At 39.1% G+C, this 15000-nt stretch overlaps 2 protein-coding genes across 4 annotated transcripts in view; one reads left to right on the plus strand and one right to left on the minus strand.

Annotated features, from left to right (window-relative positions):
* map1lc3cl (microtubule-associated protein 1 light chain 3 gamma, like) overlaps positions 1–15000 on the minus strand; it is a 41526-nt gene that overhangs the window by 22877 nt on the left and 3649 nt on the right. The window lies entirely within an intron of this gene.
* Positions 6106–15000, plus strand: part of LOC133577117 (uncharacterized) — a 24117-nt gene continuing 15222 nt past the window's right edge. The window contains exon 1 of the mRNA XM_061930693.1: positions 6106–6551. Within this exon, the coding sequence (XP_061786677.1) occupies positions 6294–6551 (258 nt within the window). The 5' untranslated portion in view covers positions 6106–6293. The remainder of the gene's footprint in view (positions 6552–15000) is intronic.

Below are 15000 nucleotides of genomic sequence, written 5' to 3' on the forward strand. Positions count from 1 at the left end.
CTAATGAAAGTGTCTTCTTTGGGATCATTCTGACACTTATTCAACAAGTAAGTAGGTCCATTTTGTCATATACTTCAAAAATACTGACATATTTCTGCTTCTTGTAGCTGTACTTTGTGTGTGTTTGATTGGTGACATGGAATCAGACGTCACTGCTGCGTACGTTTGATTGGCTAAACAGCGTCACGTGACTGTCTGCCGGTCGCTGATACAACAATACGTCTTTGCAAGCCTTCATCGGTAATGATCAATAATTGTGATTAGAGATGTGTGAATGAGTGTAAATGGGGGAGGGAGGTTTTTTGGGTTGGTGATCTAATTGTAAGTGTATCTTGTGTTTTTATGTTGATTTAATAAAAAAATAAAAATGATACCGATAATAAAAAAACGATACTAGAAGATATTACGTTTTAAAGCATTTATCGGCCGATAATATCGGTATCGTTTTATATATATATATATATATATATATATATATATATATATATATATATATATATATATATATATATATATATATATTTTAAATTATTATTATTATTTTTTTTTTTTTATTAAATCAACATAAAAACACAAGATACACTTACAATTAGTGCACCAACCCAAAAAGCATCCCTCCCCCATTTACACTCAAAAGGGTTGTTTCTTTCTGTTATTAATATTCTGGTTCCTACTAGGGATGTCCGATAATGGCTTTTTGCCGATATCTGATATTGTCCAACTCTGTAATTACCGATGCCGATATCAACCGATACCGATATATACAGTCGTGGAATTAACACATTATTATGCCTAATTTGGACAACCAGGTATGGTGAAGATAAGGTCCTTTTTAAAAAAATTCATAAAATAAAATAAGATAAATAAATTAAAAACATTTTCTTGAATAAAAAATAAAGTAAAACAGTATAAAAACAGTTACATAGAAACTAGTAATGAATGAAAATGAGTAAAATTAACTGTTAAAGGTTAGTACTATTAGTGGACCAGCAGCACGCACAATCATGTGTGCTTACGGACTGTATCCCTTGCAGACTGTATTGATATATAATGTAGGAACCAGAATATTGATAACAGAAAGAAACAACCCTTTTGTGTGAATGAGTGTAAATGGGGGAGGGAGGTTTTTTGGGTTGGTGCACTAATTGTAAGTGTATCTTGTGTTTTTTATGTTGATTAAAAAAACCGAAAAAAACGACACCGATAAAAAAAAAAACCGATACCGATAATTTCCGATATTACATTTTAAAGCATTTATCGGCCGATAATATCGGCAGGCTGATATTATCGGACATCTCTATACAATATATATCAATACAGTCTGCAAGGGATATGATTGTGCGTGCTGCTGGTCCACTAATAGTACTAACCTTTAACAGTTAATTTTATTCATTAATTACTAGTTTCTATGTAACTGTTTTTATATTGTTTTACTTTTTTTTTTTTCAAGAACATGTTTTTAATTTATTTATCTTATTTTATTTTATTAAAAATTTTTTAAACGGACCTTATCTTCACCATACCTGGTTGTCCAAATTAGGCATAATAATGTGTTGATTCCACGACTGTATATATCGGTATCGGTAATTAAGAATTGAACAATATCGGAATATCGGATATCGGCAAAAAGCCACTATCGGACATCCCTAATTGTGATATAAATAAATGTAACGATCGGAATGAAACTCAATGCAACGGAATTACTTGAAAATATTCAAGTAAAAGTAAAAACAATGTATATTAAAATGAGTACAATTTTTCCAAAAAGTTACTTAAGTAAATGTAATGGAGTAGTTGAGTGAATTATATTTATATAGCGCTTCTCTCTAGTGACTCAAAGCGCTTTACATAGTGAAACCCAATATCTAAGTTGCATTTAAGCCAGCGTGGGTGGCACTGGGAGCAGGTCTTGCCCGAGGACACAACGGCAGTGACCAGGATGGCGGAAGCGGGGTTCGAACCTGGAACCCTCAAGTTGCTGGCTCGGCCGCTCCACCAACCGAGCCCCAGTAAACGTAAATGTAAATGTAGGGCATTACTACCCATCCATCCATCCATTTTCTACTGCTTGTCCCTTTTGGGGTCGTGGGGGGCGCTGGAGCCTATCTCAGCTACAATCGGGCGGAAGGCGGGGTACACCCTGGACAAGTCGCCACCTCATCGCAGGGCCAACACAGATAGACAGACAACATTCACACACTAGGGCCAATTTAGTGTTGCCAATCAACCTATCCCCAGGCAGGCATTACTACCCACCTGTGGTTATTTTATGGTTTTACTTTGTAGCTGTATGAAAAAATGGCGCCGCTGATGCAACCAGTGGAGCCTCTTTGAATGTATTTGATGTCTTTTTTTAATGTTTACCTCCTGTTTCTGACACCCTAAGAGGGCTCCGATGGTTGGCCATGTCACTCCTACTTGTTGCGTTTTTCTTTATTTCCCACATTGAACAAAGAGCACAGTCTTCCAAGTCAAATTACATTCCTCATTAATAGAATAGAAAGTACCTGGGGGAAATTCAACACCACAGTTCGCTCACAATAGACAATAAACACTTTGTATTTATATTATTCACATGTAAAAAATACCTGTCTATTATACAGCATTATTCACATGTGAATAATATAAAGTCTATTATACAACATTATTCACTTGTGAATAACATAAATACAGTTTATTATACAGCATTATTCACAAGTGAATAATATAAATACAGTCTATTATACAGCATTATTCACATGTGAATAATATAAATACAGTCTATTATACAGCATTATACACATGGGAATAATATAAATACAGTCTATTATACAGCATTATTCACATGTGAATAATATAAATACAGTCTATTATACAGCATTATTCACATGTTAATAATATAAAGTCTATTATACAGCATTATTCACTTGTGAATAACAAATACAGTCTATTATACAGCATTATTCACATGTGAATAATATAAATACAGTCTATTATACAGCATTATTCACATGTGAATAATATAAAAACAGTCTATTATACATCATTATACACATGTGAATAACATAAATACAGTCAATTACACAGCATTATTCACATGGGAATAATACAAATACAGTCTATTACACAGCATTATTCACATGTGAATAACAAATAGTCTATTACACAGCATTATTCACATGTGAATAACATAAATACAGTCTATTACACAGCATTATTCACATGTGAATAATATAAATAGTCTATTATACAGCATTATTCACATGAGAATAATATAAGTACAGTCTATTATACAGCATTATTCACATGTGAATAACATAAATACAGTCTATTACACAGCATTATTCACATGTGAATAATACAAATACAGTCTATTATACAGCATTATTCACATGTGAATAATATAAATACAGTCTATTATACAGCATTATTCACATGTGAATAACATAAATACAGTCTATTATACAGCATTAGTCACATGTGAATAACATAAATACAGTCTATTATACAGCATTATTCACATGTGAATAATATAAAGTCTATTATACAGCATTATTCACATGAGAATAATATAAGTACAGTCTATTATACAGCATTATTCACATGTGAATAACATAAATACAGTCTATTACACAGCATTATTCACATGTGAATAACATAAATACAGTCTATTATACAGCATTATTCACATGTGAATAATATAAAGTCTATTATACAGCATTATTCACATGAGAATAATATAAGTACAGTCTATTATACAGCATTATTCACATGTGAATAACATAAATACAGTCTATTACACAGCATTATTCACATGTGAATAATACAAATACAGTCTATTATACAGCATTATTCACATGTGAATAATATAAATACAGTCTATTATACAGCATTATTCACATGTGAATAACATAAATACAGTCTATTATACAGCATTAGTCACATGTGAATAACATAAATACAGTCTATTATACAGCATTATTCACATGTGAATAATATAAAGTCTATTATACAGCATTATTCACCTGTGAATAACATAAATACAGTCTATTATACAGCATTATTCACATGTGAATAACATAAATACAGTCTATTATTCACATGTGAATAATATAAATACAGTGTATTATACAGCATTATACACATGTGAATAACATAAATACAGTCTATTACACAGCATTATTCACATGTGAATAATACAAATACAGTCTATTATACAGCATTATTCACATGTGAATAACATAAATACAGTCTATTATACAGCATTATTCACATGTGAATAATATAAATACAGTCTATTATACAGCATTATTCACATGTGAATAATATAAGTACAGTCTATTATACAGCATTATACACATGGAATAATATAAATACAGTCTATTATACAGCATTATTCACATGTGAATAATATAAATACAGTCTATTATACAGCATTATTCACATGTTAATAATATAAAGTCTATTATATAGCATTATTCACTTGTGAATAACAAATACAGTCTATTATACAGCATTATTCACATGTGAATAATATAAATACAGTCTATTATACAGCATTATTCACATGTGAATAATATAAAAACAGTCTATTATACATCATTATACACATGTGAATAACATAAATACAGTCTATTACACAGCATTATTCACATGGGAATAATACAAATACAGTCTATTACACAGCATTATTCACATGTGAATAACATAAATACAGTCTATTACACAGCATTATTCACATGTGAATAATATAAATACAGTCTATTATACAGCATTATTCACATGAGAATAATATAAGTACAGTCTATTATACAGCATTATTCACATGTGAATAACATAAATACAGTCTATTACACAGCATTATTCACATGTGAATAATACAAATACAGTCTATTATACAGCATTATTCACATGTGAATAATATAAATACAGTCTATTATACAGCATTATTCACATGTGAATAACATAAATACAGTCTATTATACAGCATTAGTCACATGTGAATAACATAAATACAGTCTATTATACAGCATTATTCACATGTGAATAATATAAAGTCTATTATACAGCATTATTCACTTGTGAATAACATAAATACAGTCTATTATACAGCATTATTCACATGTGATTAATATAAAAACAGTCTATTATACAGCATTATTCACATGTGAATAATATAAATACAGTTTATTATACAGCATTATTCACATGTGAATAATATAAATACAGTCTATTATACAGCATTATTCATATGTGAATAACACAAATACAGTCTATTATACAGCATTATTCACATGTGAATAATATAAATACAGTTTATTATACAGCATTATTCACATGTGAATAATATAAATGCAGTCTATTATACAGCATTATTCATATGTGAATAACATAAATACAGTCTATTATACAGCATTATTCACGTGAATAATATAAACACAGTCAATTATACAGCATTATTCACATGTGAATAACATAAATACAGTCTATTATACAGCATTATTCACATGTGAATAACATAAATAGTCTATTATAGTTTTATTCACATGTGAATAATATAAATAAAGTCTATCGTACAGCATTATTCACATGTGAATAACATAAATACAGTCTATTATACAGCATTATTCACATGTGAATAACATAAATACAGTCTATTATACAGCATTATTCACATGTGAATAATATAAATACAATTAATAATGAATTAATTGCATTTTCAGAACATGTGGAGGGTCAATAAAAACATTTTCACTCAGGACTCAACTCTTATTTGACGGCTTTGGGGCCTCCTGCCGCCTGTGTTATGGTCTCCATGTTGACAATGGGTGTCACATCAAATAGTGTCCGCTAGAAACCAGAGCCGGGCACACAAAAGGACCGTGGCAACATAAAGACAGACCCCCGTGATGAGGTCACTTGTTCGGACACACTATCTCTATGGGAACTCTCCTGGAATGTTTGGTTATCTTGGGACTGGACCGGACGCTCAAAGTTGGACATCTTTTTGAAAAAGTTGTCAGCCAATAGCAGAGCGGCGGAGGCGTATTGGCCCCGCCCCCTGCGCTCCCACGTTGTGCGCGGGTTGCGTCGCCTCATTGCGAGCCTGCGCGGCACCATGGCGACCGGCGCTCCCGACACACACATGACCGACCACAGCACGTCACTTGCGGGCTAATACTGCTCGCATCCGTACTGCTCACGTCGTCCACTCGGCTGAATTAAGCGGCCCCGCCATGTTGCAATCCCTCGCCGCCTGGACGCCCACTTCGCGCTTCTCTCGCTAAAAGTGAGGTCTGGCGGTTGGCGGGAGGATGGCGGCGCGTCGCGGCTGCGTCAACTCGCTCTGGTCGGGAAGCGAGCGCGTCCGCATCGGGGAGCGCCTCAAAGCGACGCTGGCCGGCGTGCTGGAGCTGGAGCTGCTCCGGTGCCAACAACTGGAGCTGGTGGACGCGGCTCTGGTGGATGGAGCCGCCGAGCCGGGGCCGGAGCCGGAAGTGGGGGGGAGCGGAACCCCGGGGAGCGGAGCCGAGGACGCCGAGCGGAGCGCTGCGACACCCGGCAGGCAACAGGTCAGATGATGACATATTAGGACATATCAAGAAGGATCCACGACCATTCATTGTGAGGGGCGAGGGACTACAATACTGTGCTGCTTAGTCTGCAGTGGTGTCGCTACAACTGTTTAGTCTGCAGTGGTGTCGCTACAAATGTTTAGTCTGCAGTGGTGTCGCTACAACTGTTTAGTCTGCAGTGGTGTCGCTACAACTGTTTAGTCTGCAGTGGTGTCGCTACAACTGCTTAGTCTGCAGTGGTGTCGCTACAACTGTTTAGTCTGCAGTGGTGTCGCTACAACTGCTTAGTCTGCAGTGGTGTCGCTACAACTGCTTAGTCTGCAGTGGTGTCGCTACAACTGCTTAGTCTGCAGTGGTGTCGCTACAACTGTTTAGTCTGCAGTGGTGTCGCTACAACTGCTTAGTCTGCAGTGGTGTCGCTACAACTGCTTAGTCTGCAGTGGTGTCGCTACAACTGTTTAGTCTGCAGTGGTGTCGCTACAACTGCTTAGTCTGCAGTGGTGTCGCTACAACTGTTTAGTCTGCAGTGGTGTCGCTACAACTGCTTAGTCTGCAGTGGTGTCGCTACAACTGCTTAGTCTGCAGTGGTGTCGCTACAACTGCTTAGTCTGCAGTGGTGTCGCTACAACTGTTTAGTCTGCAGTGGTGTCGCTACAACTGCTTAGTCTGCAGTGGTGTCGCTACAACTGCTTAGTCTGCAGTGGTGTCGCTACAACTGTTTAGTCTGCAGTGGTGTCGCTACAACTGTTTAGTCTGCAGTGGTGTCGCTACAACTGTTTAGTCTGCAGTGGTGTCGCTACAACTGTTTAGTCTGCAGTGGTGTCGCTACAACTGCTTAGTCTGCAGTGGTGTCGCTACAACTGCTTAGTCTGCAGTGGTGTCGCTACAACTGTTTAGTCTGCAGTGGTGTCGCTACAACTGTTTAGTCTGCAGTGGTGTCGCTACAACTGTTTAGTCTGCAGTGGTGTCGCTACAACTGTTTGGTCTGCAGCGGTGTCGCTACAAATGTTTGGTCTGCAGTAATGTCGCTACAACTGTTTTTAACTGCAGTGGTGTCGCTACAACTGTTTAGTCTGCAGTGGTGTCGCTACAAATGTTTGGTCTGCAGTGGTGTCGCTACAAATGTTTGGTCTGCAGTGGTGTCGCTACAACTGCTTAGTCTGCAGTGGTGTCGCTACAACTGCTTAGTCTGCAGTGGTGTCGCTACAACTGTTTAGTCTGCAGTGGTGTCGCTACAACTGTTTAGTCTGCAGTGGTGTCGCTACAACTGTTTAGTCTGCAGTGGTGTCGCTACAACTGTTTGGTCTGCAGCGGTGTCGCTACAAATGTTTGGTCTGCAGTAATGTCGCTACAACTGTTTTTAACTGCAGTGGTGTCGCTACAACTGTTTAGTCTGCAGTGGTGTCGCTACAAATGTTTGGTCTGCAGTGGTGTCGCTACAAATGTTTGGTCTGCAGTGGTGTCGCTACAACTGTTTAGTCTGCAGTGGTGTCGCTACAACTGTTTAGTCTGCAGTGGTGTCGCTACAACTGCTTAGTCTGCAGTGGTGTCGCTACAACTGCTTAGTCTGCAGTGGTGTCGCTACAACTGCTTAGTCTGCAGTGGTGTCGCTACAACTGTTTAGTCTGCAGTGGTGTCGCTACAACTGTTTAGTCTGCAGTGGTGTCGCTACAACTGTTTAGTCTGCAGTGGTGTCGCTACAACTGCTTAGTCTGCAGTGGTGTCGCTACAACTGCTTAGTCTGCAGTGGTGTCGCTACAACTGTTTAGTCTGCAGTGGTGTCGCTACAACTGTTTAGTCTGCAGTGGTGTCGCTACAACTGTTTAGTCTGCAGTGGTGTCGCTACAACTGTTTGGTCTGCAGCGGTGTCGCTACAAATGTTTGGTCTGCAGTAATGTCGCTACAACTGTTTTTAACTGCAGTGGTGTCGCTACAACTGTTTAGTCTGCAGTGGTGTCGCTACAAATGTTTGGTCTGCAGTGGTGTCGCTACAAATGTTTGGTCTGCAGTGGTGTCGCTACAACTGCTTAGTCTGCAGTGGTGTCGCTACAACTGCTTAGTCTGCAGTGGTGTCGCTACAACTGCTTAGTCTGCAGTGGTGTCGCTACAACTGTTTAGTCTGCAGTGGTGTCGCTACAACTGTTTAGTCTGCAGTGGTGTCGCTACAACTGTTTAGTCTGCAGTGGTGTCGCTACAACTGTTTGGTCTGCAGCGGTGTCGCTACAAATGTTTGGTCTGCAGTAATGTCGCTACAACTGTTTTTAACTGCAGTGGTGTCGCTACAACTGTTTAGTCTGCAGTGGTGTCGCTACAAATGTTTGGTCTGCAGTGGTGTCGCTACAAATGTTTGGTCTGCAGTGGTGTCGCTACAACTGTTTAGTCTGCAGTGGTGTCGCTACAACTGTTTAGTCTGCAGTGGTGTCGCTACTAATGTTTAGTCTGCAGTAATGTCACTACAACTGTTTTTAACTGCAGTGGTGTCGCTACAACTGTTTAGTCTGAGGTGGTGTCGCTATAACTGTTTAGTCTGCAGTGGTGTCGCTACAAATGTTTAGTCTGCAGTAATGTCGCTACAACTGTTTTTAACTGCAGTGGTGTCGCTACAACTGTTTAGTCTGCAGTGGTGTCGCTACAACTGTTTAGTCTGCAGTGGTGTCGCTACAACTGTTTAGTCTGCAGTGGTGTCGCTACAACTGTTTGGTCTGCAGCGGTGTCGCTACAAATGTTTGGTCTGCAGTAATGTCGCTACAACTGTTTTTAACTGCAGTGGTGTCGCTACAACTGTTTAGTCTGCAGTGGTGTCGCTACAAATGTTTGGTCTGCAGTGGTGTCGCTACAAATGTTTGGTCTGCAGTGGTGTCGCTACAACTGTTTAGTCTGCAGTGGTGTCGCTACAACTGTTTAGTCTGCAGTGGTGTCGCTACAACTGTTTAGTCTGCAGTGGTGTCGCTACAACTGCTTAGTCTGCAGTGGTGTCGCTACAACTGCTTAGTCTGCAGTGGTGTCGCTACAACTGTTTAGTCTGCAGTGGTGTCGCTACAACTGTTTAGTCTGCAGTGGTGTCGCTACAACTGTTTAGTCTGCAGTGGTGTCGCTACAACTGTTTAGTCTGCAGTGGTGTCGCTACAACTGCTTAGTCTGCAGTGGTGTCGCTACAACTGCTTAGTCTGCAGTGGTGTCGCTACAACTGTTTAGTCTGCAGTGGTGTCGCTACAACTGTTTAGTCTGCAGTGGTGTCGCTACAACTGTTTAGTCTGCAGTGGTGTCGCTACAACTGTTTGGTCTGCAGCGGTGTCGCTACAAATGTTTGGTCTGCAGTAATGTCGCTACAACTGTTTTTAACTGCAGTGGTGTCGCTACAACTGTTTAGTCTGCAGTGGTGTCGCTACAAATGTTTGGTCTGCAGTGGTGTCGCTACAAATGTTTGGTCTGCAGTGGTGTCGCTACAACTGCTTAGTCTGCAGTGGTGTCGCTACAACTGCTTAGTCTGCAGTGGTGTCGCTACAACTGTTTAGTCTGCAGTGGTGTCGGTACAACTGTTTAGTCTGCAGTGGTGTCGCTACAACTGTTTGGTCTGCAGCGGTGTCGCTACAAATGTTTGGTCTGCAGTAATGTCGCTACAACTGTTTTTAACTGCAGTGGTGTCGCTACAACTGTTTAGTCTGCAGTGGTGTCGCTACAAATGTTTGGTCTGCAGTGGTGTCGCTACAAATGTTTGGTCTGCAGTGGTGTCGCTACAACTGTTTAGTCTGCAGTGGTGTCGCTACAACTGTTTAGTCTGCAGTGGTGTTGCTTCAACTGTTTAGTCTGCAGTGGTGTCGCTACAACTGTTTAGTCTGCAGTGGTGTCGCTAAAACTGTTTAGTCTGTAGTTGTGTCGCTACAACTGTTTAGTCTGCAGTGGTGTCGCTACAACTGTTTAGTCTGCAGGGCTGTAGCTACAACTGTTTAGTCTGCAGTGGTGTCGCTACAACTGTTTAGTCTGCAGTGGTGTCGCTACAACTGTTTAGTCTGCAGTGGTGTCGCTACAACTGTTTAGTCTGAGGTGGTGTCACTACAACTGTTTAGTCTGCAGTGGTGTCGCTACAACTGTTTAGTCTGCAGTGGTGTCGCTACAACTGTTTAGTCTGCAGTGGTGTCGCTACAAATGTTTGGTCTGCAGTGGTGTCGCTACAAATGTTTGGTCTGCAGTGGTGTCGCTACAACTGTTTAGTCTGCAGTGGTGTCGCTACAACTGTTTAGTCTGCAGTGGTGTCGCTACAACTGTTTAGTCTGAGGTGGTGTCACTACAACTGTTTAGTCTGCAGTGGTGTCGCTACTCGTGCTACAGAGGCACCATCTAGTGGTACACCAAAGAATCACTTGATTCAAGTACAGGGTTTTATGTTCCTATAGTCCAACACAGTGTTACTGTTCGAAATGTGTGTAATGTTTACAGTGGCCTTCCATCCATCCATTTTCTACCGCTTATTCCCTTTGGGGTCGCGGGGGGTGCTGGAGCCTATCTCAGCTACAATCGGGCGGAAGGCGGGGTACACCCTGGACAAGTCGCCACCTCATCGCAGGGCCAACACAGATAGACAGACAACATTCACACACTAGGGCCAATTTAGTGTTGCCAATCAACTTATCCCCAGGTGCATGTCTTTGGAAGTGGGAGGAAGCCGGAGTACCCGGAGGGAACCCACGCAGTCACGGGGAGAACATGCAAACTCCACACAGAAAGATCCCGAGCCCGGGATTGAACCCAAGACTACTCAGGACCTTCGTATTGTGAGGCAGATGCACTAACCCCTCTGCCACCGTGAAGCCCGTTTACAGTGGCCTAAAATATTAAATATAAAACCTGCGCCTTTTTTAAATGAATACTTAGGCCTACTACACTACATTATGGTGGTACTTAATGAATACTTAGGTCTACTACACTACATTATGGTGGTACTTAATGAATACTTAGGTCTACTACACTACATTATGGTGGTACTTAATGAATACTTAGGTCTACTACACTACATTATGGTGGTACTTAATGAATACTTAGGTCTACTACACTACATTATGGTGGTACTTAATGAATACTTAGGTCTACTACACTACATTATGGTGGTACTTAATGAATACTTAGGTTTACTACACTACATTATGGTGGTACTTAATGAATACTTAGGTCTACTACACTATATTATGGTGGTACTTAATGGATACTTAGGTCTACTACACTACATTATGGTGGTACTTAATGAATACTTGGGTCTACTACACTACTTGCTGGTCATTTTGGTGGTACTTAATGAACACTTAGGTCTACTACACCACATTATGGTGGTACTTAATGAATACTTAGGTCTACTACACTACATTATGGTGGTAGTTAATGAATACTTAGGTCTACTACACTACATTATGGTGGTACTTAATGAATACTTGGGTCTACTACACTACTTGCTGGTCATTTAGGTGGTATTTAATGAATACTTAGGTCTACTACACTACATTATGGTGGTACTTAATGAATACTTAGGTCTACTACACCACATTATGGTGGTACTTAATGAATACTTAGGTCTACTACACCACATTATGGTGGTACTTAATGAATACTTAGGTCTACTACACTACATTATGGTGGTACCTAATGAATACTTAGGTCTACTACACTGCATTATGGTGGTACGTAATGAATACTTAGGTCTACTACACTACATTATGGTGGTACTTAATGAATACTTGGGTCTACTACACTACTTGCTGGTCATTATGGTGGTACTTAATGAATACTTAGGTCTACTACACGACATTATGGTGGTACTTAATGAATACTTGGGTCTACTACACTACCTTATGGTGGTACTTAATGAATACTTGGGTCTACTACACTACTTGCTGGTCATTTTGGTGGTACTTAATGAATACTTAGGTCTACTACACCACATTATGGTGGTACTTAATGAATACTTGGGTCTACTACACAACATTATGGTGGTACTTAATGATTACTTAGGTCTACTACACTACTTGCTGGTCATTATGGTGGTACTTAATGAATACTTGGGTCTACTACACTACATTATGGTGGTACTTAATGGATACTTAGGTCTACTACACTACATTATGGTGGTACTTAATGAATACTTGGGTCTACTACACTACTTGCTGGTCATTATGGTGGTACTTAATGAATACTTAGGTCTACTACACTACATTATGGTGGTACTTAATGAATACTTAGGTCTACTACACTACATTATGGTGGTTCTTAATGAATACTTAGGTCTACTACACTACATTATGGTGGTAGTTGGAGAGGCAGGTGGTACTAGCTAGGTGAAACACTGTTCTACGTAATAAAAGGGAATCATTTGAATATTTAATAGTTACATGAGTGATCCAAAATGTAATCATGTAATGATCATGAAAAGGTGAAATGTCAACATCAGCATTAGTGTGGCCAACATCTACTTGGTTTAGATGGACATTCTGTGGCCCAGAACTAATGTGAAGTATCAAACATATTTGAAGTGTGCATAGAACCTTGGTAGGACAAAGAACAAGCGGCAATACTGTATATAAATGGTCAATGGGTTATACTTGTATAGTTCTTTTCTACCTTCAAAGTGCTTTGACACTATTTCCACATTCACACACACATTCACACACTGATGGAGGGAGCTGCCATGCAAGACGCTGACCAGGACCCATCAGGAGCAAGGGTGAAGTGTCTTGCTCAAGGACACAATGGCGTGACGAGGTTGGTAAAAGTTGGAGATTGAACCAGGAACCCTCAGGTTGCTGGCACGGCCACTCTCCCAACTGCGCCACGCCGTCCCCCTCATATACATCGCAGTTTTAGGACATATTGGCCATTATACTTTGGAAAAAATGCACATTATGTAAAAAATGTCATCAATTTGTGTTGTTTTATTGGTGTAAATACAGTATGAGAAAGTGTTGTCATGTGGAAGTGCTGCCTTCCCCATGACAACAGTTACACTATGTATTTGTAGCACACAGTATGTATTTTAACACCATCATATATGTATTTGTAGCACCATCAGTTATGTATTTGTAGCACATTTATGTATTTGTAGCACAGACATCACATTTAATAACTACTTTTCACCTTTAATGACATCTAATATGTTGTCTTCACAACAACAACAAGGCTTAGTTTCAGCTTTATTGCAGCCTCCTAAATATGATTTGATAGTAGGACCCTTTTACAGAGGCTGCGGACATACAGTATGCAACAACATACAGTATGAAACAACATACAGTATGCAACAATATACAGTATGAAACAACATACAGTATGCAACAATATACAGTATGAAACAACATACAGAATGCAACAATATAAAGTATGCAACAATATAAAGTATGCAACAACGTACAGTATGCAACAATATACAGTATGCAACAATATACAGTATGCAACAATATACAGTATGAAACAACATACAGTATGCAACAATATAAAGTATGCAACAACATACAGCATGCAACAACATACAATATGCAACAATATAAAGTATGAAACAACATACAGTATGCAACAATATAAAGTATGCAACAATATAAAGTATGCAACAACGTACAGTATGCAACAATATAAAGTATGCAACAATATACAGTAGGCAACAATATACAGTATGAAACAACATACAGTATGCAACAATATAACGTATGCAACAATATAAAGTATGCAACATACAGTATGCAACAATATAAAGAAAGTATGAAACAACATACAGTATGCAACAATATAAAAGTATGAAACAACATACAGTATGCAACAATATAAAGTATGCAACAACATACAGCATGCAACAACATACAGTATGCAACAATATAAAGTATGCAACAACATACAGTATGCAACAATATACAGTATGAAACACAGTATGAAACAACATACAGTATGCAACAATAGAAAGTATGCAACAACATACAGTATGCAACAATATAAAGTATGAAACAACATACAGTATGCAACAATATAAAGTATGCAACGACATACAGTATGCAACAATATACAGTATGAATCAACAGTATGCAACAACATACAAGGTCCATGGTAACGTTGTTTGGATGGCAACATATGTTGCTCCAAAACCTGTATGTACCTTTCAGCATTAATGACGCCTTCACAGATGTGTAAGTTACCCATGTCTTGGGCACTAATACACCCCCATACCATCACACATGCTGGCTTTTCAACTTTGCGCCTATAACAATCCGGATGGTTCTTTTCCTCTTTGGTCCGGAGGACACGACGTCCACAGTTTCCAAAAACAATTTGAAATGTGGACTCGTCAGACCACAGAACACTTTTCCACTTTGTATCAGTCCATCTTAGATGAGCTCAGGCCCAGCGAAGCCGACGGCGTTTCTGGGTGTTGTTGATAAACGGTTTTCGCCTTGTATAGGAGAGTTTTAACTTGCACTTA

This window comes from Nerophis lumbriciformis, linkage group LG36 (assembly GCF_033978685.3).
Source record: "Nerophis lumbriciformis linkage group LG36, RoL_Nlum_v2.1, whole genome shotgun sequence".
NCBI classification, from domain to species: Eukaryota; Metazoa; Chordata; class Actinopteri; order Syngnathiformes; family Syngnathidae; genus Nerophis; species Nerophis lumbriciformis.